Source organism: Schistocerca gregaria, chromosome 8 (assembly GCF_023897955.1).
Source record: "Schistocerca gregaria isolate iqSchGreg1 chromosome 8, iqSchGreg1.2, whole genome shotgun sequence".
In the NCBI taxonomy this organism is placed as follows: Eukaryota; Metazoa; Arthropoda; class Insecta; order Orthoptera; family Acrididae; genus Schistocerca; species Schistocerca gregaria.
In genome coordinates, this window is record NC_064927.1 from 180,746,511 (window position 1) to 180,772,450 (window position 25,940).

General features: G+C 43.8%; 1 protein-coding gene across 1 annotated transcript in view; it reads left to right on the top strand.

The window, feature by feature from the left end:
• LOC126285104 (putative ammonium transporter sll0108) overlaps window positions 1-25,940 on the top strand; it is a 115,903-nt gene that overhangs the window by 58,611 nt on the left and 31,352 nt on the right. The window contains exons 4-5 of the mRNA XM_049984429.1: window positions 523-723; window positions 7,585-7,684. Of these exons, the coding sequence (XP_049840386.1) occupies window positions 523-723; window positions 7,585-7,684 (301 nt within the window). The remainder of the gene's footprint in view (window positions 1-522; window positions 724-7,584; window positions 7,685-25,940) is intronic.

Below are 25,940 nucleotides of genomic sequence, written 5' to 3' on the forward strand. Positions count from 1 at the left end.
GGTTGTGGTCGTAGTTACCCAGAGAAAGGATAAACGAGTTGCGTGAGTGTCTCGTGTTATTGTACAGTCGTGTGGAGAGTTTTTGGAATATCTGCAAGATGGTATCTAGACGGTATTCCCGGTGAAGGTCCGCGATGCGTGTGTAGCGTGGAGCGTTGCTTATGATTTTGAATACTTTGTTCTGTATGAGCTGCAGACGGCGTAGGCGAGTGGGTGCAGCGTATCCCCAGACAGGGGCGACGTACGTCATCAGGGGTCGAATAAGTGTCATGTACATGTACCTAGACACCCTCCTATTCAGTGTGCTACGCCTGTTAAGCATAGGGTAGAATTATTTGAGCCTCGCGTTTGCTTTGTTGGTCACGTGTTGAATGTGGTCCCCCCCCCCCCCCCCCCCCAGAGTAGTTTACTGTCCAGCCAGACACCGAGTTTTAATAGCAGTGAGAATTGCAATTTTATGCGTTAAAGGTGAGGTGTTGTTAGAGACGTGTGTTGGTGAGGGTGGTGACACGGCGTTTGTAGGGCGGCAGCTGCGTGGTGCACGCGGTGGGCGCCGTCGCGGCGTTCGCGATCCTGCTGGTGCTGGGGCGGCGGGTGATGAAGCTGAAGGAGCTGGACCCCAGGTCCGTGGTCGCGGGAGACCCCGCCGCTGCCGCCGCTGGGCTCGTGCTGATCGCCATAGGGGCCGCCGCCCTCTGCTGTCACGCGCGCCCGCACCGATACGTAAGGCAGCCCAGCAAGCCAGGGGCGTCTGAATAACGTAGCACAAGTAGTAGGGGAATATACGGTGAAACAAAAATTATGTTTTTGATGATTTTGAAGGAATTATTTCTTGCAGCTTGAAACTTCCCCTTTGGAAAATTATGAATGACTGTGATGGTAAAACTCTTACGTTATTTGATTTTTTAAACAGCTGACCAAAACTGCACTTACTCAGACATTTCTCTCTTTACTTATTCTGATCAACACCAAACTGACACACAATATTTTTATCCCAACGCAACCTGACTTTCAATCATGCCTACAAAAGAATGGCCCTGACTAACAATAACCTATACCTTTCATGAATCACTTACCTCACTACTGCAATACAGCGAACGCCAATACTGTCAGCTAAATAAAAGATTGCAACTACTAAAGGTACTAACTACTGATAGGCATAGTTAGCAAAAGAAAGATTTTGATAGAGAACAAATAATATATTTACCTTAATACTGTTCAAAATATATATCAGTTCTTGGCATCCAATCTTACAAATTTCCTTTTTCTGACTGACAGATGTCCAGATCGTCCGTTCTCAAAACTCTTGAATCTCTCTCACCACATCCACCACTGCTGGCGGCTCACCTCCAACTGCACGGCCTTATGCGCTGTTCACATCCAACTGCCCAACACTACAATAGCGAATATTCCGACAATGCCAACCAGCCACATACTGCACACATCACAGTCATTGATTTTCATACAGAACGATACGTCGCGTTACCAACATAAAAACCTAAAAAAGCCTACTTACATAGCCCCCATGGTCCGTACAAAAATTTTACAAATTGTATTGGGCAGTGCCCAATACATATTTGTTATTTTTTTTATATTAACGCTAACAAATACATCAAATGCACACAATTATTGATACACTCTTGGCCAATAGCAAAAATTTTCTCACGATCCATAAAGACAGCCGTGATCGTTCATCACAGTAGTAATTACAATGCACAAAGTCTGATCAGTAAAAGAAAACGCGCACGGAAGTACTGGATTTCCATGAAGAATGCAGTCTTGAAGAACTAGTGTTGTCTTTCCAACGGAAGAACAGTGCTGTCTCTTGACATGCAGACCGATAATGGCCCACAACAGAGCGAACCCACAGCAGAGTCAGTCAAAGTTTTGATGAATATTGGTAGATAGGTCACCATAGAGCAGACCAACTATAGTCCTGGTAGAGATTGTGGCATTGGTGGACAGCTGAGCAAAACTGAACGTACTCAGACATCTCTCTCTTTACTTATTCTGATCAACAGTAAACTGACACACAATATTTTTAGCGCAACGCGATATGACTTTCAACAATCCCCAGAAAAGAATGGCCCTGACTAACAATAATCTTACCTCACAAAAATCTTCGTTACTCGAACTACTGCAATACAGCGAGCACCAATACTGCCAGCTAAATAAAAGATTCTAACTACTGAAGGCACTGACTACTGATAGGCATAGTTAGCAAAAGAAAGATTTTGATAGAGAACAAACAATGTATTTACCTTAATAGTGTTCAAAAGGCATCATAAATCTATATCTATCAATTTATGCCATCCATCTTTACAAAGTTCCTTTTTCTGACGGACACACGTCCAGATCGTCCGTTTTCAAAACTCTGGCATATCCATCACTGCTGGTGACTCACCTCCAACTGCACAACCCTACGCGCTGTTCACATCCAACTGCCCAACACTACAACAGCGAACATTCTAACAATGCCAACCAGCCACAGACTGCACACATCACAGTCAGTGACTTTCATACAGAGCACTACGTCGCGTTACCAACATAAAAACCTAAACAGCCTACTTACAAGCTGTGTGCATTTACTTAAAAGGACAGTTCGTTGCCCACGTTATGGAAGAAAACAAAAACAAATTGGCCACTAATTAATACATTAACATACAATTTGAAAAAAAAGGTGCTGCAAATGTTTCGCTGTGTAACTTGTATAGTGCACAGCGAAACAGATATGACTTTATTACATCGTTAATACTTGAATAGCTTGAACGACACATTAAATATTAATATATACGATAAATACAATTGTAGACAGTAAGAGTCAACAACTTTTGCTCACGGACCATCAAGCCTACACCAATATACACTCCTGGAAATGGAAAAAAGAACACATTGACACCGGTGTGTCAGACCCACCATACTTGCTCCAGACACTGCGAGAGGGCTGTACAAGCAATTATCACACGCACGGCACAGCGGACACACCAGGAACCGCGGTGTTGGCGGTCGAATGGCGCTAGCTGCGCAGCATTTGTGCACCGCCGCCGTCAGTGTCAGCCAGTTTGCCGTGGCATACGGAGCTCCATAGGGCTCTTTAACACTGGTAGCATGCCGCGACAGCGTGGACGTGAACCGTATGTGCAGTTGACGGACTTTGAGCGAGGGCGTATAGTGGGCATGCGGGAGGCCGGGTGGACGTACCGCCGAATTGCTCAACACGTGGGGCGTGAGGTCTCCACAGTACACAGTACATCGATGTTGTCGCCAGTGGTCGGCGGAAGGTGCACGTGCCCGTCGACCTGGGACCGGACCGCAGCGACCCACGGATGCACGCCAAGACCGTAGGATCCTACGCAGTGCCGTAGGGGACCGCACCGCCACTTCCCAGCAAATTAAGGACACTGTTGCTCCTGGGGTATCGGCGAGGACCATTCGCAACCGTCTCCATGAAGCTGGGCTACGGTCCCGCACACCGTTAGGCCGTCTTCCGCTCACGCCCCAACATCGTGGAACCCGCCTCCAGTGGTGTCGCGACAGGCGTGAATGGAGGGACGAATGGAGACGTGTCGTCTTCAGCGATGAGAGTCGCTTCTGCCTTGGTGCTAATGATGGTCGTATGCGTGTTTGGCGCCGTGCAGGTGAGCGCCACAATCAGGACTGCATACGACCGAGGCACACAGTGTCAACACCCGGCATCATGGTGTGGGGAGCGATCTCCTACACTGGCCGTACACCTCTGGTGATCGTCGAGGGGACACTGAATAGTGCACGGTACATCCAAACCGTCATCGAACCCATCGTTCCACCATTCCTAGACCGGCAAGGGAACTTGCTGTTCCAACATGACAATGCACGTCCGCATGTATCCCGTGCCACCCAACTTGCTCTAGAAGGTGTAAGTCAACTACCCTGGCCAGCAAGATCTCCGGATCTGTCCTCCATTGAGCATGTTTGGGACTGGATGAAGCGTCGTCTCACGCGGTCTGCACGTCCAGCACGAACGCTGGTCCAACTGAGGCGCCAGGTGGAAATGGCATGGCAAGCCGTTCCACAGGACTACATCCAGCATCTCTACGATCGTCTCCATGGGAGAATAGCAGCATGCATTGCTGCGAAAGGTGGATATACACTGTAGTAGTGCCGACATTGTGCATGCTCTGTTGCCTGTGTCTATGTGCCTGTGGTTCTGTCAGTGTGATCATGTGATGTATCTGACCCCAGGAATGTGTCAATAAAGTTTCCCCTTCCTGGGACAATGAATTCACGGTGTTCTTATTTCAATTTCCAGGAGTGTAGATTGCATACAGAATATATTTTTACACTCTCCTCACAGTCATAGACTGCTAGAGGTAGAATCATCGCAGCGTCCTTATGTGCTACACAAGCTATATCTTCTACTTCTTGAAATACAAACCTTTTTTTCCAAAGTAATGTGAGCTCATATTCATCATCACCATCTACTGACTTACACACTTCAGCTACTAAAAATAAATCACCTGGAAATTTTGTTAAAATATAGCTACTAGTCACAAGATCCTGCAAAATTTAAAACTATCTATTGATGAACTCTCCTCTGATTCGTCAGATGATACCTAACTTTTATTGCCTTCTTCATCACTTTCACTTGAAGCTCTTTTACTTTTAAGCTCCTTAGTTTTCTGGTTGTTGGCTCTCTTCACATTTCTTTTTCTTTTCTTCTAGTTTTATCCTTTTCCTTACAGATTATATATGATTCGATGGTGGTACTGTTATCGGTGTACAAACTGCAACTGGCTCTGTCATCATGTTACATATTATTTTCTAAAGTATTTGGAGGGATTCTGATGCATTGGGCACACCATCAGAATTTACAGCGTCATCTAGTTGTTCGGAACTGCAGCCACAAGGAAATTCGGTTCCTCAAAGATGTTGACACTGAATAGATAACTTCTACTTTTCTAAACACAGAGGCTACATTTGTTGGTGTCATTGCCTTAAGAAAGTTTAAAGAAAAATTTCACCAACATATTCTGCAACTTGATACATTGTTTTAGGCTTTAATTTCACAGCATTCATAAGTCCACACTGTTTCACTGTGTACTGTGTACAAGTGTTTCATGTGTACTAAATACATCATCAAATAAAAAATTAGTTAAGATTCATGACCTACATACCCACCACATCTAAAACTGGTCAGTACATTGTTAAAAGTGTATATTTGATCACAGGATAGAAAATTACTTTTAGCTGTATGTGTTATGAAAAAATATTTAACTTACAAGTAGATGTTAATTGTAATTTTTAACTATCAAAAAAATACAGTAGCATATCAATAAGAATATAGCTCACGAAATTTTCCACCGTTAGTCAAAGATGCCTTTACTAAAGCTCAACATATAGCGCTACCGACACCAAGAAAAAATAATACTAGAAATAGCAAGTAGTTTCCTTTTTGAAGGTCATCTTCCTTATCTTCTAGGATCAGTGCATAAACAGCATATAGTAAATTATTTAAAAGAATGTTCCTGTCTAGGTAGATGCCTTTCTGAGATTCCGACTTCCATATATGTATTATTTCATAAATATAGCCCTCCAGAACGAAATTAGAATTATATATTAATACCTTCAGCTGCTGACGGGCGTTGATATATATCAACGGAGACAGGTTAAAACGAGGATCCGACCGGGATCCGAACCCAGGATCTCCTGCTTACAGCGCATAGCTTTATCCGTCTGAGCCATTGAGGGCACATAGGACAGTGGGACTGCAGGGGACTATCTCACTCAGGCCTCCCGCCAGACCCACATTCTCATCTTATATGTCCACACACTACGTTCGTAGTGTCCCTACCCAACACACTCCTTACTCGTGGAAGACAATCTTACCAAGTCCCGTAAGAGTTCTGGCAATATGTGTGCATCCGCACCGCCTCTGAAGTTCTCGCTGTATGATGGTACGGTACAACATGCAATATGTGGTTTTCATGAGCAATGAAAAGGGCGGAAATGGCGTTTATGTTGATTTCTATTCCAGTTTTCTGTACAGTTTCCGGAACTATCGGAACTGAGGTGATGCAAAACTATTTTTGATGTGTGTATTACTTCCTCTTACGCAGTACTGGGTGATCAAAAAGTCAGTATAAATTTGAAAACTGAATAAATCGCGGAATAATGTAGATAGAGAGGTACAGATTGACACACATGCTTGGAATGACATGGGGTTTTAATAGAACCAAAAAAATACAAACGTTCAAAAAATTTCCGGCAGATGGCGCTTCATGTAATCAGAATAGCAATAATTAAAATAACAAAGTAAGACAAAGCAAAAATGATGTTCTTTACAGGAAATGCTCAATATGTCCACCATCATTCCTCAACAATAGCTGAAATCAAGGAATAACATTGTGAACAGCACTGTAAGCATGGCCGGAATTATGGTGAGGCATTGGCGTCGGATGTTGTCTTTCAGCATCCCTAGAGATGTCGGTCGATCACGATACACTTGCGACTTCCGGTAACCCCAAAGCCAATAATCGCACGGACTGAGATCTGGGGACCTGAGAGGCCAATCATGACGAAAGTGGCCGCTGAGCACACGATCATCACCAAACTAAGCGCGTAAGAGATCTTTCACGCGTCTAGCAATATGGGGTGTTTTTTTCTCTTTTTTTTCTAATAAATCCCCTTGTCATTCCAGGCATATGTGTCAATTTTTACATCTACATTATACCGTGGTTTATTAAGTTTTCAAATTTATACTAACTTTTTGATCACTCAGTACATCTCCTGAAAAAGCCATGAATGTAAAATTAGAGAGATTCGTTCCCACACTGCATGCTGAATATTCGTCCTACGATGCTGACGGAAGGTCTGTTGCAGGCTGGCTGACTCTGAAGGCCACGGCCTGACGTCATTGGCGTCCCTCTTTCCTTGGTGGCGTAGAGCCCTGACAGCCGTTTGGCTCCGCACGAGGAGAGCATGCATGGTGTTTATGATATAGGGTTGCCGCAGAGGCAAGTCCGTAGGTAACAAGGCCTGTGCACGTGTTTAGTGGTTGGATGGTGGCAGTTGTTATGGACAACATTACTGCCCTTTTGAGTAGGGAGCTAAAACACTATACAGCCTGGACATTCCCTGTTGCCTGGTGTGTTCTCATGCGTGCTTTCAGTCACTGAACCCTACACTATCAAATATCTTTTTATCTCCACCTTTAAGTGGTCGAGCCTCATTTGTGGCCATATGTCCGTATGATCATGTTTGCTCCTTTTTCTCTCAGAATGCATTCCCTGCAGTTTGTCCCTACTTTGCAGACTCACCTGGTACATAGTCGTTCTTCCTTCGCTCCATTTGGGAGTGGAAGTATAGCAAATAGCTAGCTGTGGTCAAGGTACCTTCTGCCATGCACTGTATGGTGGCTTCCGCAGTCTATATTTAGATGTAGACGAAGTAGTAAATTTTCGTTATTTACATATTTTCTGCTTTTGCAGTTTTAATGGCCAGCGGTATGTGCTTACGCTGGCGAGTCTAGTCGTTACGCTGCTGACAGGGATTTGCTGTGCTGAGTGAGGCGGTTTCCCTCGCTGATGGCGCCGACGCTGTTCCCAGGAGGACGTCAGCACCCGGAAGTCGCAGGCGGCGGTCAACTGCTTGGCTGCGTACGCCGGAGGAGTGCTCGCCTGCTGCCTGGTCTCCAGACTCTTCTCAGGTGCGACAACCCTCACACCACCAGAACGCACACTCAGTCCTACTGACGGCTTCCTAACTAGACGACGACCAAAGATTCTTGTATTTCGTTTCTTGCCTAAATATGAGGGGCTATCACGAAGTTTTAGTAATCAACCTAAAAAATCAGACTCTACTATGAAACTTGCTGATGGTGTTAGTCCTCCGCTACATAAGAGCGCTGCATACACCTAAAAAAACTGACGAGGGAAACGTAGCAAGAGCCATAATCCCATTTCCTAGAAACTCGCTAAGTAGCAGAGGGGTCAAAACAACTGAGTAAATGTCTCGGTTGAGCAGTAGATATTCGACTATTTCTGATAAAACGGCGGTCAAAGTTTTCCACGTAATTTATAGGTCTTTTATCGACAGCAGTCCAGCTAAAGCACCGCCATAGTGGCTACCATCATGGCTTTACGCTATTGTGCCCCGTGTTGTAAATCCGATTATTATTTTTACTTTCATTCTCCGCTTATCTACCCATGTCCGCAGAAGACTACTGCCCCAATATTTTCTTATGTGTATTTAAATAAAGTTGTCCTTATTCGTCTACTAATTGTGTGTATCGTGGACGAATTTGAAAAAAGAAAGGGAAAAAAAGAAATTGAATGGAAAGATAATTTTAAATTACTTTCGGTGAAATTCATGTAGTGTGTTGATTGATAATCAACTGTAATGGACAGTTTTCGGAAAAATGATGCCTTATGTGTGGTTTGCCGCGAAATTATTGTCAACACGTGAAATCTTCAGCAGTGTTAACGACTTTTCTTTCCCGAGAGAGATTCACACAAAGAAATATCACTGTGACAAACCCTCCTTCACACGATGCTCGTGAAGTTCGAAATTTCTATGTTCCGAATATCTCTACGATTGATATTATCTAAGGGATTGCACTGAAGAATAAACAAGAATACAATATAAAAAATAAGAATTGATATAATAATGAAATACAAGAATATGAGAATTTAAAAATATTGTTGCCCTTGAAAATACTGTGCACTCCTTTATTATTTAATAAATTTATGATAGTTATTGTTAAACCCAGTTATAATTTTACAGTTAATATAACGCCCTTGTACCCTCTAACTTGATAAGGACCATTCGCTTAGTGGCTTTCTCTGGACATGGGTAAATAAATGAAAAGATTAAAATAAAATAAATAAAAGCAATACTCGGCTTTCGAACACGGGACACAAAAGTGAGAAGACGCTAATCACCAGCTAGGTTGAGCGTGTCGCGGTCGCACATTCAAGGCATCTTTGTTGAAAGCTTGGTGGTCATTTTCTCGGAAACTGTCGAGTCCTTACGGATAAGCCGAGACACGTGTTCGCTTATTTTTGCCACTCTTTCACTGAGAGAAATTTCTGGGACATCGGGCAATGACACATGTCGGGTTCTCCTCGTGAGTGAGCGGCAGTCCTTCCGTATCACTCGCTAACCATGCGATTCGCCTTCATTCGCTTTCAAGGGACGAGCACCCGTCAAGTGTGGCGTAACAGCTATGTGACCCTTTCCACGCTGCTAAATCCGTCCTCACTCGCAACGCTAATTCGAACGTCAACGTTGAGTCTGCCAAGTTTCAGACGGCATAACGTGAAAAATACACGTTGGTGTGCTTTTTCGAACGTGAAGAGTAATGTCAAGCTTGTCAGATATTCTAAATGCGCTTCTGAACGCGGGCCAATGAGATGGAAGAGCGCCACCTAGCTCACACGTGCCTATTTATCTTTTCAGTACTCAGTCGAAAGACGGTACATTGGGTTTCAGTTGAATCCCTTATTTAGTAAATTTTATATTGTAACTTACGTCCTATGAATGTAAGTCGTTTCCAAAGCACCAGCAAATTGAGGATCTCTCGAAAACTCGTCGTTCTAGGTACAACTTGTTGTAACAGAATGATGGGAAACATCATATGGTTCGCTAAGAATTTCCGAATCGTAGCTTGCATGCTACGAACGCATGCCATTTCAAGGCAACAACACGCTGAAGATCCATCAAAAACCCTCTGTTCTTGGTACTATTTGTTATAATTAATTGTCAGTTATATGTGCTGTCAGATGATGGTTAGTGTATAAAACAAGGAAGTATCTGAAGAAAGTGCAGTGTAGCGTAATGCATAGAGACACAAAGCAGCAGTGTGCTGTGTGATGTATAACTGGTAAGCATCTCGCTGAATTCAAGTATTTTTGTACTCACCTTAACGTTTTCTAATACAGGCTTAGCCAGTGAAACGGGAAGATTTAAGTAAGGTACTAATTATTTAAGAAAATTATTTTTTTTAATTTAATGGCTATAAATATAAAGTACAAAGGTAGTCATTTACTGTACAATAAGTGAAAAAATTATTTTTTGAATATAAAATCTGCCAAATGTCCTCCATTGGAATCTTTGTACTTCTACAGCCAGGCCTGGAAGTTTCCCATGCCATTTTGCAGCATATTGACTGGTATTCCTTCAATTTCGTCCCGAATTCGTTGTTTTAGGGCTGGGATAGTTCTGCGTGGATCGTTCTGAAAAACTCTTGTTTTTAAGTAACCCCTTAGAAAAATGCCGCAGATCGTCAAATCTGGAGAGCGAGGGGGCCAAGGGATATACCCGTTTTGGGAAATGACGCCGCCTTGAGAAAAAGCATTCACAGCATTCATGGCAACTCTTGCAGTGTGGTTTGTTTCCCCATCTTGTTGGAAAATTGTGTGTTCATTCACTGGAAAACAGGCGAGTTCTGGCGAAAGAAAGTTCAGGATCATTGCAACGTAACGTACAGAGTTAATAGTCACAGTACTTCCATTGATATCCTCGAAGAAAAATGGGCCTATGATTGCTCTTGCCGACAATGCGCACCAAACCTTTACTTTTTTAACATGAGAGGCGTTTCATGAAGTGCCCCAGGGTTTTCGTCCGACCAGTATCTGAAGTTTTGTTTATTAACAAAACCAGAGAGGTGGAAATGCGCCCCATCGCTCTTCCACAAGTGGTTTACTTGGTCGTCATTTTCTTAAAGTCTTCTGGCCATTTCCTCACAAAATTGTAACCGTTTCTGATAGTCACTTGGTTTGACAGATTGCACAATCTGTATTTTGTATGGGTGAAAATGTAAATCTTGACAAAGAATCCTTCTCACCGAAGTGTTACTTATTCCAAGACGTAGAGCATGTTGTTTGGCAGATCGGTGTGGACTTCTGAGCATTGCCTGTTGAACAGCAGCGATGTTTTGAGGGGCTCTAACGGTTTTTGCATTCCCACCTCGTTTTTTGGACGTTGATCCAGTTTGTTCAAGGTTGTTTGTTCATGAACGAATTACGTTATCCGAGGGAACAGGCCTGTTTTGCAGTATGTTGAAATGGCGTCGAAAAGCACGTCTCGTTTTCACCAAACTCTCACAATTCGTATAATACGCTTTAACAGCGTAGCCGCGATGTTCACCTGTTCAACGATCCATGGCAACTAAATGGCGGGACATGCAAGTAGAACAGAGCCAGCCACCATTACCCCCCACTACTCACATTCCAGCTGTCAAGGCCATCTCCAATCTGCCCGTTTCACTGGCTAACCCTGTTCGTTCTGAGACTTCCTTATTAATTCAATAGAGGTATATGCTGTAATATTCGATGTTATGTAAATATAAGTGCGCTCTCTCCCTTAGGAGTCAGTTTGTTCTACTGGCTTCATCTATAAGAAAGTTTGCACTAGTTGCAGTAAGATATTTATCACATAGTTTCTAGTTTCATATTTCACATATTATAAAGATTCTGCTAATGAATAGAAACAGTGATGAAGTAAGAATGACCTTAGGATAAAAAGTAAGAATGATTAAATAAATTTTACCTTATATGGAATACTTGTAAATTTTTGTCGCATTATTCCTAATGGAACTTTTACAATCTGAGGTCCTTCTGAACCAGAGTTGGAGCATTCCTGTTAACCTTATAACATGTGAACGGAGACTGAAGCTTTTATTTGTGTATACTACAGGCAGAGAAACATGACTAGCATATGGACAAGGGAGCAAATGTGCACTTTAATAGGGCTAATGTTCTGATTGTACACCTGCCCATTTTGTAAACAAACTGTGTAGTTTTCGTGCCAGATACAGCTTATAGCCACGCTCTTCAATACTGTGCGATCCGCTGAAACACACGTACCGTACGGACAAGCCTAGTCGTTTCGGAGCCTTTAGCAGCACGATGGAGATCCAGTCAGCGCGTTGCATTTTGAATAACACGGCCCGTGTAACGGCGGCTTAAGAATTGGTGATGATAAGCTACATAACAACACAGCATGATGTCTACGGAACAGGAGAGCCTGCGCTCAATGCAACTCTGTGGTCTATGCGTCTGTTCTTTTTATTGTGTGCCTACGCAAGCAGCTGAAACGGCCCGTGTAACAGCTGCTGGAAGATACGTGATGATTAGATACATGACAACACAGCTCGATGTCTACGGAACAGGAGAGCCTGCGCTCAATGCAACTCTGTGGTCTATGCGTATGTTCTTTTTATTGTGTGCCTACGCAAGCAGCTGTAACGGCCCGTGTAACAGCTGCTTAAGGATACGTGATGATTAGATACATGACAACACAGCACGATGTCTACGGAACAGGAGAGCCTGCGCTCACCGCAATTCTGCAGCCTATGTTCATGTTCATTGTATATCGTGACTACGCAAGCCGCTGTAACAGCCCGTGTAACAGCTGCTTAAGGATACGTGATGATTAGCTACATAACAACACAGCACGATGTCTACAGTACAGGGGAGCCTGCGCTCAATGAAATTCTGCAGCCTATGTTCATATTCATTCTATATCGTGACTATGCAAGCGGCTGTAACAGCCAGTGTAACAGCTGCTTCAGGATACGTGATGATTACATACATGACAACACAGCACGATGTCTACGGTATAGGGGAGCCTGCGCTCAATGCAACTCTGTGATCTATGCGTATGTTCTTTTTATTGTGTGCCTACAGAAGCGGCTGTAACGGCCCGTGTAACAGCTGCTTAAGGATACATGATGATTACATACATGACAACACAGCGCGATGTCTACGGTACAGGGGAGCCTGCGCTCAATGCAACTCTGTGGTCTATGCGTATGTTCTTTTTATTGTGTTCCTACGGAAGCGGCTGTAACGGCCCGTGTAACAGCTGCTTAACGATACATGATGATTAGATACATGACAACACAGCTCGATGTCTACGGAACAGGAGAGCCTGCCCTCAATGCAATTCTGCAGCCTATGTTCATGTTCATTCTATATCGTGACTACGCAAGCGGCTTTAACAGCCCGTGTAACAGCTGCTTCAGGATACGTGATGATAACATACACGACAACACAGCACGATGTCTACGGAACAGGAGAGCCTGCGCTCAATGTAATTCTGCAGCCTATGTTCATGTTCATTGTATATCGTGACTACGCAAGCGGCTGTAACGGCCCGTATAACAGCTGCTTAAGGATACGTGATGATTAGATACATGACAACACAGCGCGATGTCTACGGTACAGGGGAGCCTGCGCTCAATGCAACTCTGTGGTCTATGCGTATGTTCTTTTTATTGTGTTCCTACGGAAGCGGCTGTAACGGCCCGTGTAACAGCTGCTTAAGGATATATGATGATTAGATACATGACAACACAGCTCGTTGCCTACGGAACAGGAGAGCCTGCGCTCAATGCAATTCTGCAGCCTATGTTCATGTTCATTCTATATCGTGACTATGCAAGCGGCTGTAACAGCCCGTGTAACAGCTGCTTCAGGATACGTGACGATAACATACATGACAACACAGCACGATGTCTACGGAACAGGAGAGCCTGCGCTCAATGCAATTCTGCAGCCTATGTTCATGTTCATTGTATATCGTGCCTACGGAAGCTGCTGTAACGACCCGTGTAACAGCTGCTAAAGGATACGTGATGATTACATACATGACAACACAGCACGATGTCTACGGAACAGGAGAGCCTGCGCTCAATGCAATTCTGCAGCCTATGTTCATGTTCATTCTATATCGTGACTAGGCAAGCAGCTGAAACAGCCCGTGTAACAGCTGCTTCAGGATACATGATGATTACATACATGACAACACAGCACGATGTCTATGGTATAGGGGAGCCTGCGCTCAATGCAACTCTGTGGTCTATGCACATGTTCTTTTTATTGTGTGCCTATGCAAGCAGCTGTAACGGCCCGTGTAACAGCTGCTTAAGGATACGTGATGATTTGATACATGACAACACAGCACGATGTCTACGGAACAGGAGAGCCTGCGCTCGCCGCAATTCTGCAGCCTATGTTAATGTTCATTGTATATCGTGACTACGCAAGCGGCTGTAACGGCCCGTGTAACAGCTGCTTAAGGATACTTGATGATTAGATACTTGACAACACAGCACGATGTCTATGGAACAGGAGAGCCTGCGCTCACCGCAATTCTGCAGCCTATGTTCATGTTCATTGTATATCGTGGCTACACAAGTGGCTGTAACGGCCCGTGTAACAGCTGCTTAAGGATACGTGATGATTAGCTACATAACAACACAGCATGATGTCTACGGAACAGGAGAGCCTGCGCTCAATGCAACTCTGTGGTCTATGCGTATGTTCTTTTTATTGTGTGCCTACGCAAGCAGCTGTAACGGCCCGTGTAACAGCTGCTTAAGGATACGTGATGATTAGATACATGACAACACAGCACGATGTCTACGGAACAGGAGAGCCTGCGCTCACCGCAATTCTGCAGCCTATGTTCATGTTCATTGTATATCGTGACTACGCAAGCCGCTGTAACGGCCCGTGTAACAGCTGCTTAAGGATACGTGATGATTAGCTACATAACAACACAGCATGATGTCTACGGAACAGGAGAGCCTGCGCTCACCGTAATTCTGCAGCCTATGTTCATGTTCATTCTATCCCATGACTACGCAAGCGGCTGTCATCAGTCACGCCGCGTGCGAAGTTTATTCGCCTTCTGCCTCGCACAGCATATGCTTACAGTCCTTCACTCTTCACGACACTTTTCATCGTGGAACATTTTTTTCAAAGGCTGTATGAGTTGTCAGAGTCTTTGGTGCAGACATCTGCAATTTATGCTGTTCAGAAAATGTTTCGTCTCGAAAATCGCCTCGTCGTCGTTCCAGAAATGCCGAACATGCAGTGGTTTCTTCGTCCGAGAACAGAGGACGAACTAGCTAGGCGCTGTCTCTGGAGAATATGGGGAGATGATAGGAAAATTTATAGCCCAGTGAAGCGTCACGTGCGACTGTGTCCTGTATGTGGAGCGCTGTCATGTGGAAGAAACATTTCCCATGACAGCTTTCCGCAACGCTGCTACACGACAGACTTTATCACTAGATTTTGGTAGTATTCCCCTACGAGCATAATCTGTTAACACCACACCATGGCAGTCCCAAAAAACACTCGCAACTCAGCATCACCTTGCCCAATGTCGGGTTGGGTCTTTGTTCCTTCGGCTCTCGAGAATCCACATCGTTTTGCTACTTACATTGCTCATTTGTCTTGGGATCCATTGGTAAAGCCAGAAATCACCCATGGCAATCATGTGGCTAAAGAAGTCATCTATTTTGCCCTGACACAGCTCAACATTTCGTCTGCTGCTTCAGTTGGGTGAGGTTTTTCAACAGGTGTAAGCAGTCGCGTGCTAGAACATGCCCCTGAAAACCAAATACTGTAACACTCAACAGTTCCAAAAGCTCTCCATGGACGTTAATACGAGAATTGTCCACAAAGCAAAGCCCCACATTTTTTTTCTTAGCTGACAACAATGTTGCGAAAGAAAAATGTGAGGTATGAATCTTTGAAGTTTCCTGAGTGTGTGAAGTTAAGCATTGTCGGGCTTGACTAGGTCTTGCATGGTGACTGTCATGCCAGTTGAGGAGCTACTTGACTGAGAAGTACGGCTCTGGTCACGTTGACTGACAACGGCAGGGAGCCCGGTGGCTTTCTACATGCCCCTCAATGCCCCTTTCGGCTGAGGTCTGTCAGTACCGTTGGCTCTTCCGTTACTTGTTCGGAAGCAGTTTAGAGTTCCTGAGCGTGCGAGCAAAATTCTCGTTACGTTTTTGTAATATGTGTCCACAGCTTCTATAACTATTTTTTAAATTGTGCCATATTGCTTTTATTTGCTACTGTTAGTATTTTACAACTGCAATTTCGGAAATTGCGAGATTTTCAAGTAGAAGATTTTTTACATTTATGCTTGACAACGGCACAACTGCCGAAACTGCAGAAGTAAAATAAAAACAGTAATACCTAAAAACAATATGACATCATTTTAAAAAATTCAGTTCCTCCCACAGATAATGTAGTCGCAACTGTGCTCCAAACTGGCATCTGTAAGCGATGTACGTTACAAGGAACGTACCGTCGTTGAATTTCTCACTGCAGGGAAAGAAGGTGCAGGGAATATTGACAAACGTTTTGAGTGAAATGTACGGAGCACCTACACTTGATGTATGTACAACTATTTGCTGGGCACAAAGGATGAGGCCATCAAATGTCGGGTCGGCGGAGCTCCACGATTTGCAGGTAGCGGGGAGTCTGTGGCATAGCAGTTTGACACCCGGTTCACAGTTTGAACTTGTGTCCCCGCCCCTTTCACACACATCAAATAATTTAATTTGAGAAGGCGTTTTTTATAAAAGTGGTTTAGTAAACAAAGTATAATATAACTATTTTGTAAACAGTTTTTATAAATGGAAGCAAATTCTCAATACGCGTTTCTACACACAACATATTTTTATTGATTATTAATGAAGCTGCACAAATAATCAAAGATAATGGTAGGTGACTTTAACATTTAAATTAGAATCTTTCCTTTCTAATTTTCTCTGCTGCAACGTCCGAAACGGCCTCAACAGGATCCATAGCTGCAGCTACACCGTCTTGGAATGAAAAAACTGCCAAACTGCAGAGCCGTGCTTCACTCATAGAGGACCTGTGATAATTCTTAATTCATTTCAGTTAAAAAAATTCGCCCTCAAGTTGAGGTTGGAAACAGATTCCGAAAATTTATATTCAGCCACGAACTGTAAGTAGCTTAAAGATTTCCAACCAAGAGACTCTTCATTTGGAATTTTCGCGTCTTGCAGAAATCTTCTTAGGCATGAATTTCTGCAAGTATATCATCATTAGAAATCTCGTCATACTTGTCAACTGAACATGAGTTAGCGGAAGCTCCGTTTCTGAGGTTTTAATCAGATTGCTGGTCTCCGATGTAACAAAACGATCTGATGTACGTTCCATGGTTTTGTAATGTGTATAGCCTGTCTTGTAAAAAACTGTCGATCCGATATACCATTGAGCTTTTCACTTCCTGCTGGAAAGTCAGCGTCTCGTCTGCAGCCTTCTCTCCAGCCTTCTCTTCTTCCTTGTAGTTTTATCTTTTCCGCAGGAATATCCATCTGGTCACATATATCCTCCGCAAATGGCAGTACTTCAACAGTAAGATTATTTGACTTCTCTTTCAAAAAGAGCTTTAGATTTCTTATCATAGTAAAACACATTCCAAAGCTGACTCCAAGAATGTAAATACACTCTAATGAAGAAAAAAACGACTCGCCACGAAGAATTAATGAGAATGTGACGGAAACTAGTAGATGCGATGCACATCTACAGCAGAATAAATGATTACAGTATCAAAAACCGAATGATTTATTCAAGAGAAAGTGCTTCACAAGCTGAGGAAGTCAATAACGCATTGGTGCATGCGGTTATTTGGCTTGTCATTGATTGATATAGTTGTTGAATGTAATGCTGATGGATGTCGTGCCGAGTTCTGTCCAATTGGTGCGTCAGATTATCAGAAGCCGGGTGTGCTGTGAACATGACCTCTTCCTCATCAGGTGCTCGTTGGGTATCAGCCCATATCATATGAAATGAAATATTACCTCCTGAAACTAAGAGCCTACTTGAAAATTCCCCTACCGCGCAACGACACGAAGTACCCTTTAAACTGTGATTGATAAACCAGAAATTATACAAAAAGGTGGGAATTCGCACACAGAACACAACATATCAGCGAATAAACGATGAAACACAAAGAAACATCACCATACGTGTGAGCTCCAATGACTTAACTCGATTAAAGAAAAAAACTTGAGTAGTTTCGAAAAGGAAATCTTCTTTGAAACGAGAATTACATTGTTGAAAAGCCCGTGTATCTATGCGTGCAGCGCTTGGAATGGAAAACTAAGAAATAAGAAACCTGGAATGAACTCCTCTTTCCTTAATATATCGTGATTTGCAAAGTCGCATTGCAAAATCATTCTTACTGTTAAAGCCGTTGAGGTGGTCGCAACAAATCGGGGTACGCCGAACTGCGACCGCTGCTGTAGCTGGGCTGCGCCGCTGCGATGTGGTTGCGGATCTCAGATCTCATTAACTTCGCGATTAATCAAACTTCAGACACTTGGCAGGGAACCGGATACTAGTATCACCAAGTGGAAATTCGAATTACAATATGCGTATAGAAACGAATGCCTGACCGAATTTTGGTAGCCTTCCTTCAGATATTGGAAAGGCACACAGCACATTCTTTTCTAGCTAATCTAAGAAAGGGACCATGTGCTCCTCCAATCAGGGATCTGGGAGTCTGTTTCCCAGCTCCCTCCATAAATTTAAAATGTATCCGTCAATGAGATACGTTTATATTGAAAAAGGAGGCGAGTGCCACCCCGTTCCCACATTGTTTGTTGGAAATTCTGTGAATCTGGCTTCGCACTCCATTCCCAAGGGGAATGGTGAATTTTGGAAATGTGCAGACACACAAGTGGCTATATACACTACTGGCCACTAAAATTGCTACACCAAGAAGAAATGCAGATGATAAACGGACATTCATTGGACAAATACATTACATAGAACAGACATGTCATTACATTTTCACGCAATTTGGGTGCATAAATCCTGAGAAATCAGTACCCGGAACAACCACCTCTGGCCGTAATAACGGCTTTGATACGTTTGGGCATTGAGTCAAACAGAGCTTGGATGGCGTATACAGGTACAGCTGCCCATGCAGCTTCAACACGATACCACAGTCCCGCAAAAGTAGTGACTGGCGTATTGTGACGAGCCAGTTGCTCGGCCACCATTGACCAGACGTTTTCAATTGGTGAGAGATATGGAGAATGTGCTGGCCAGGGCAGCAGTCGAACATTTTCTGTATCCAGGAAGGGCCGTACAGGGCCTGCAACATGCGGTCATGCATTATCCTACTGAAATTTAGGGATTCGCAGGGATCGTAGGAAGGGTAGCGCCACCGGTTGAAACACATCTAAAATGTAACGTCCACTGTTCAAAGTGCCGTCAATGCGAACAAGAGGTGACCGAGACGTGTAAGCAATGGCAACCCGTATCATCACGCCGGGTGATACGCCAGTATGGCTATGCCGAATACACGCTTCCAATGTACGTTCACCGCGATGTCGCCAAACACTGATGCGACCATCATGACGCTGTAAACAGAACCGGGATTCATCCGAAAAAATGACGTTTTGCCATTCGTGCACCCAGGTTCCTCGTTGAGTACACCATCGCAGCCGCTCCTGCCTGTGATGCAGCGCCAAGGGTAACCGCAGCCACGGTCTCTGAGCTGATAGTCCATGCTGCTGCAAACGTCGCCGAACTGTTCGTGCAGATGGTTGTTGTCTTGCAAACGTCCCCATCTGTTGACTCAGGGATCGAGAAGCGGCGCACGATCCGTTACAGCCATGCAGATAAGATGCCTGTCATCTCGACTGCTAGTGATACGATGCCGTTGGGATTCAGCACGGCGTTCCGCATTACCCTTCTGAACCCACCGATTCCATATTCTGCTAACAGTCATTGGATCCCGACCATCGCGAGGCATCACAACAACGTTTCACCAGGCAACGCCGGTCAACTGATGTTTGTGTATGAGAAATCGTCTGGACACTGTCCTCATGTCACCACGTTGTAGGTGTCGCCACCGGCGCGAACCTTGTGTGAATGCTCAGAAAAGCTAATCATTTTCATATCACAGCATCTTCTTCCTGTCGTTTAAATTTCGCGTCTGTAGCACGTCATCTTCGTGGTGTAGCAGTTTTAATGGCCAGTAGTGTATTTTGCTTGAGGAAATGTCCACAATCAGCAGTATAACAGAAAGTGGACAGCTCAGGACTCAACCTGAAGTTTACTAACAAAGCAGAATTCTCACCCCATTCTTCTACTGAGGACACCAATCTTCCGTTCTGTCGTTCATTGTCGGCGGAAGCTGAGCCAGGAGGATAATCCCTGCAACGGCGCCACCGACTGTTCATGCGATCCACAAGAGTGAGAGCTGCTCTAAGTGTCTGGTATTTCTTACAGAACGTATGAAAGTTCCTCCTGCCTTCGCCCAAGCGAAAAGCACTTCCCCAATAAAGATCAGTTGCATTTAATGGAAAAACTACAACAAGAATGAAATATTAAAGGGGTGGGTTACGTATATTGCTACACGCCACCACGTGGCCATTCCTGCAATCAACAGGAAATACAGGTGGAAAGTCGACAAATAAAATCGAATCCGACAGTAAACAATGCAAGAGCGTCTCGTATGCAAATTCAGTACGCAAATAGAATAAAATGTGAGGATAAATGCCTGGAACTGGCCCCTGTCTCACAAGATTGTCAAAATCCCGATCTGGTTGAAGGGCCAGGCCCATAATCCTCCAAACAAACCCAAATGGGGAGAGATGAAACGATCTTGCTGGCCAACGTAGGGTTGGCAGGCGCGAAGACTAATACATGTACCAGAACTGTCACTGTGTACACGGGGTCATTATCTTCCTAAAATGTAAGCCCAGGATGGCTCGCCATGGAGGGCAGCAAAACGTGGTGTAGAATATAGTCGACATACCACTGTGCTGTAAGTGCCTCAGATCAGAACCAAAGGGTCCTGCTATGAAAAGAAATGGTTCCCCGGACCAGCATAGTTCTCGAGCCATATGGTGGGCGACAGTCATGCTGATATCCCACTGCTGTCTACGCCATTCAGTGAGACTCCAGACTGTGGATGTCTCTGGTGACGCCACAGGCAGCAATGTGATGCGAAGTCTATCAATCAAGACCAAAGCCTAATAACTGCTTGCATATGGGCCAGACGTGGACCAATGCGTTATTGACTTCCTCAATTTGTGAAGCACTTTCTCTTGGATAAATCATCCATTTCTCCTGAAACTGTAATCGTTTGTTTGTCTGTACATGCACATGATATTTGCAGATTTTCGTCCCATTCAGACAGTTCCTTTGCCTTGTGTCGCTTTTTCCTGTGTCAGATTGCACTTTTGTGCCTTGTCGAATTCTTCTAGGACAGTATTACGTAAACACAAACCACAGAAAATCGAGAAATCACACAATTCAGGCAACAGAGTTTTAGCAGATCTTATGATTTAAAAGAGCAAGACAGTTCTTTAGTGACATATTATAGCACACGACAGTAGTAGGGCAATGGCCGTACTGGTGCACTATGGTATCAAATTTATATGCAAATTAATTAAATTGTGACAGCTGACTGATTTATGATCTTATAATATTAGGCATGTGGGACAGTTTTTTAAGGCTTAAGAAACATTTTAATAGAATTAAACTGTGGTTTGTTTCTCTTTCACTCAACAGTCACTCAACTGCACTATTACTAAAATATCATTCTACTAGAGCGAGCCCCTTTCAGTATGAACTAATTCAATGAAAGTGTGGAGTGATCAGAAGAGAAGGTGCTGTGAGAATGATGAGTCACCAAATTAGTCAGGGGAATACTAGAGGCAGATGTTTTATGAGTGTTTTAAAAGGCAGATTCTCTGTCACAAAGAAGGAAATATAGCCCCTGACTGGAAAGTAATGTCCTGCCTTCTAAATGTGGACTGTCAGCCAGGGTAAGGAGTATTCTAAAGTCATAGTTTTTGTCTAACTCCCATAGTCTCCTACACCAGATGCAGTTCATTTACTTGTAATGGACTGTCATTATGTATGTGATAAAAATGGAATGGACTCAGACCTTTGGGCCTCTAATGATTTCCCCTCATGGTAAAGATATATTTTAGCTGTGTAGTACTTCATGTTATACGTGTAGAAAGTATTGACTGTTCAGCTAAATGACTTTTGAATGGGGAGAAATAGTTGATGTGTGTCTTGCATAAATTCAAAGGAAGTGGCTGCATTATTTTGTATCCTCAGGCAATTTTTTTCCTTTTTTTCAGTAAACCATTTTAAGTGTTGTTATTGGCATACACAAAAAGACCTATGCTGTAGGCATATAATGGGAAATTACAGCCGGATCCCGAAGACATTCTGCCACGATATTTCGGACCAGAGACGTCCAGCCATCATCAAGTGAGTACACAACTACTGAAGAGCCCAGGTGCAGTCGCGGTATTTACTGGCATCCTACAGCGCATGCGTCAGGTGTTGACATGCGCGGCATAGCCGAGTTGTACGTGCTGCCCTCGGAGGTGAAAGTAAGAGATCATCTAGTCATTGAGTATCGAATGACGCCGTCGATTCCGCTGTGATTGTATAATTTTAGTAACAGGATTCTAGCTTTTCCACTGATTCTTTGATTACGGAATCCCTAAATCCGGAAACCGGAGCTAAAATTTTTGTTCCATTGTATTCCATTGAATGTTCCAAAGAAATACAGTGCCCTGCTACTGCCGATTTTGACGGTTGCCGCAGACGGGTGTATCTTTCATGTTCTGTACATCGTTCGTGAACAGTTCTTGTCGTCTGGCCAATATATGAAGAGCCACATTCAGTAGTAAATCGTCTTTAACGGATCCAACCAGGGCTCGGTTCTTTGCTGGTGGACGGAAGATAACCTTGATTTTATTTTTCTTCAGTAATCGGCCTATTTTCGACGACACATTCCCGGCGTATGGAAGGAACGCAGTTGATTTAAAGTCGTCATCAGCGTCTTCATTGCGTTGCTTCTTGTTATGACAGTTGCGCATGGCCTTCCGTAGAAGTGTAGCCATTCTCATTAAAAACCTTCTCCAAGTGTTCTAATTCTTATGGAGGTTTTCATCATCTGATAATACATGCGCTCGATGTATTAAGGTACTGAGAAGACCGGCTGTTTGTGCTGGGTGATGGCAGCTTGACGCCTGGAGATACAGATCTGTGTGGGTCGGTTTCCTGTACACAGAATGTCCTTATGACCCATCATTTTTACGGCGTACTAGCACGTCTAGAAACGGTAAAGTGCCATCTTTTTCAATCTCCATCATGAGTTTGATATTCTTATGTAATGAGTTTAAGTGATGAAGGAATTTCTCCAGTTCCTGTCTGCCATGAGGCCATACAACAGAAGTACCATCTACGTACCGCCAGAAGACCGTTGGCTTTAAAACAGCAGACTCATGAGCTTTCTCCTCAAAGTCCTCCTAAAGAGATTAGCTACCACAGGGGACAAAGGGTTCCCCATGGTTCGCCTTCTGTTTGTTCAAAGAATTCTTCATTGACATCTTGGGTTGTCGGGTGTTCTGCCAGATATCAGCGTCGTACTTGCACGATATTTCGGTCACGTAGCTCGTTACCTTCATCAGGTGCGACCTGAGACTGCTCCTCGAGTGGACCTGGTCCAGTATTTATGCCTCTGGCCTTCCCCCTCCACCACGGTTAAACGTCACAGGTTTACGCTTCATTTAAGTAGCTGATTATTGTCTACATGTTTAATAATTCATTTTACGCCGAGAGCGTCCTTTCAGTGTTTCTTCCAGCTAATTAACCTCTGGATTCAAGAATGCTTCCGTGTACATTTTTTCTTCTGTTGGTGTCACACCTCCTCTATCATCCTTTGATCCCATGATGTATGTAGATGGATAAACGTAATTATGTATGGAATATATAATAATCTGGGTTAGTCAAAGATGGTAGTTTGCCACCAACATAACAACGTGAGCAGATTCGGCAGAGAGTTCGTGATTCCAAAGATAGTGGGGATGAGCAGGGCAGAGTTTGTGAGGTTAGTTCTCACTGAGGTCCTACCCCCACCACCTGTTTTTTTTTTTTTTTGAACGGTTGGCGGTTGGTCCTGGAACGCTCCACATTAGGACACTCTGGTGCCGCCGATTGAACGAGACGGACGCAGGGGTGCGGCGTTCGTCATTGATGGTGAGGAAAGTTATTCATAATGTAGGTTTTTTTGGGGTAACATTGAACATGACACATGTTCGGGTGTAAATTAATACCGTGAAACGTTCAGCGATATTTTATGTGTAGAAATTTTTCAGATTAATGTGTTTCAGCTACTGGACTTAGGCGCGTGGTGATTGAGGGCAGGGGTCAATAGCGGATAGGTTCATTAATGTTTCATTTGTTGTATAGTTTTGTTCTGGATATAAGCAATACCCTCCCATGAACCATGGACCTTGCCGTTGGTGGGGAGGTTTGCGTGCCTCAGCGATGCAGATAGCCGTACCGTAGGTGCAACCACAACGGAGGGGTATCTGTTGAGAGGCCAGACAAACGTGTGGTTCCTGAAGAGGGGCAGCAGCCTTTTCAGTAGTTGCAGGGGCAACAGTCTGGATGATTGACTGATCTGGCCTTGTAACACTAACCAAAACGGCCTTGCTGTGCTGGTACTGCGAACGGCTGAAAGCAAGGGGAAACTACGGCCGTAATCTTTCCCGAGGGCATGCAGCTTTACTGTATGATTAAATGATGATGGCATCCTCTTGGGTAAAATATTCCGGAGGTAAAATAGTCCCTCATTCGGATCTCCGGGCGGGGACTACTCAAGAGGATGTCGTTATCAGGAGAAAGAAAACTGGCGTTCTACGGATCGGAGCGTGGAATGTCAGATCCCACCTTAATCGGGCAGGTAGGTTAGAAAATTTAAAAAGGGAAATGGATAGGTTAAAGTTAGATATAGTGGGAATTAGTGAAGTTTGGTGGCTACAGGGTTATAAACACAAAATAAAATAGGGGTAATGCAGGAGTAGCTTTAATAATGAATAGGAAAATAGGAATGCGGGTAAGCTACTACAAACAGCATAGTGAACGCATTATTGTGGCAAAGATAGATACGAAGCCCACACCTACCACAATAGTACAAGTTTATATGCCAACTATCTCTGCAGATAACGGAGAAATTGAAGAAATGTATGATCAAATAAAAGAAATTATTCAGATAGTGAAGGGAGATGAAAATTTAACAGTCATGGGTGACTGGAATTCGGTAGTAGGAAAAGGGAGAGAAGGAAACGCAGTAGGTGAATATGGACTGGGGCAAAGAAACGAAAGAGGAAGCCGCCTGGTAGAATTTTGCACAGAGCACAACTTAATCATAGGTAACACTTGGTTCAAGACTCATAAAAGAAGGCTGTATACATTGAAGAAGCCTGGAGATACTAAAAAATATCAGATAGATTATATAATGGTAAGACAGAGATTTAGGAACCGGGTTTTAAATTGTAAGACATTTCCAGGGGCAGATGTGGACTCTGACCACAATCTATTGGTTATGTATGACCTGTAGATTAAAACTGAAGAAACTGCAAAAATGTGGGAAATTAAGGAGATGGGACCAGGATAAACTGAAAGAACCAAAGGTTGTACAGAGTTTCAGGGAGAGCATAAGGGAGCATTGACAGGAATGGGGGAAAGAAATACAGTAGAAGAAGAATGGTTAGATTTGAGGGATGAAGTAGTGGAGGCAGCAGAGGATCCAGTAGGTAAAAAGACGAGGGCTAGTAGAAATCCTTGGGTGACAGAAGAAATATTGAATTTAATTGATTAAAGGAGAAAACATAAAAATGCAGTAAATGAAGCAGGCAAAAAGGAATACAGACGTCTCAAAAATAAGATCGACAGGAAGTGCAAAATGGCTAAGCAGGGATGGCTAGAGGACAAATGTAAGGATGTAGAGGCTTATCTCACTAGGGGTAAGATAGATACTGCCTACAGGAAAATTAAAGAGACCTTTGGTGATAGGAGAACCACTTGTATGAACATCAAGAGCTCGGATGGAAACCCAGTTCTAAGCAAAGAAGGGAAAGCAGAAAGGTGGAAGGAGTATATAGAGGGTCTATACAAGGGCGATATACTTGAGGACAATATTATGGAACTGGAAGAGGGTTTAGATGAAGATGAAATGGGAGATATGATACTGTGTGAAGAGTTTGACAAAGCACTGAAAGACCTGAGGCGAAACAAGGCCCCCGGAGTAGACAACATTCCATTGGAACTATTGACGGCCTTGGAAGAGCCAGTCCTGAC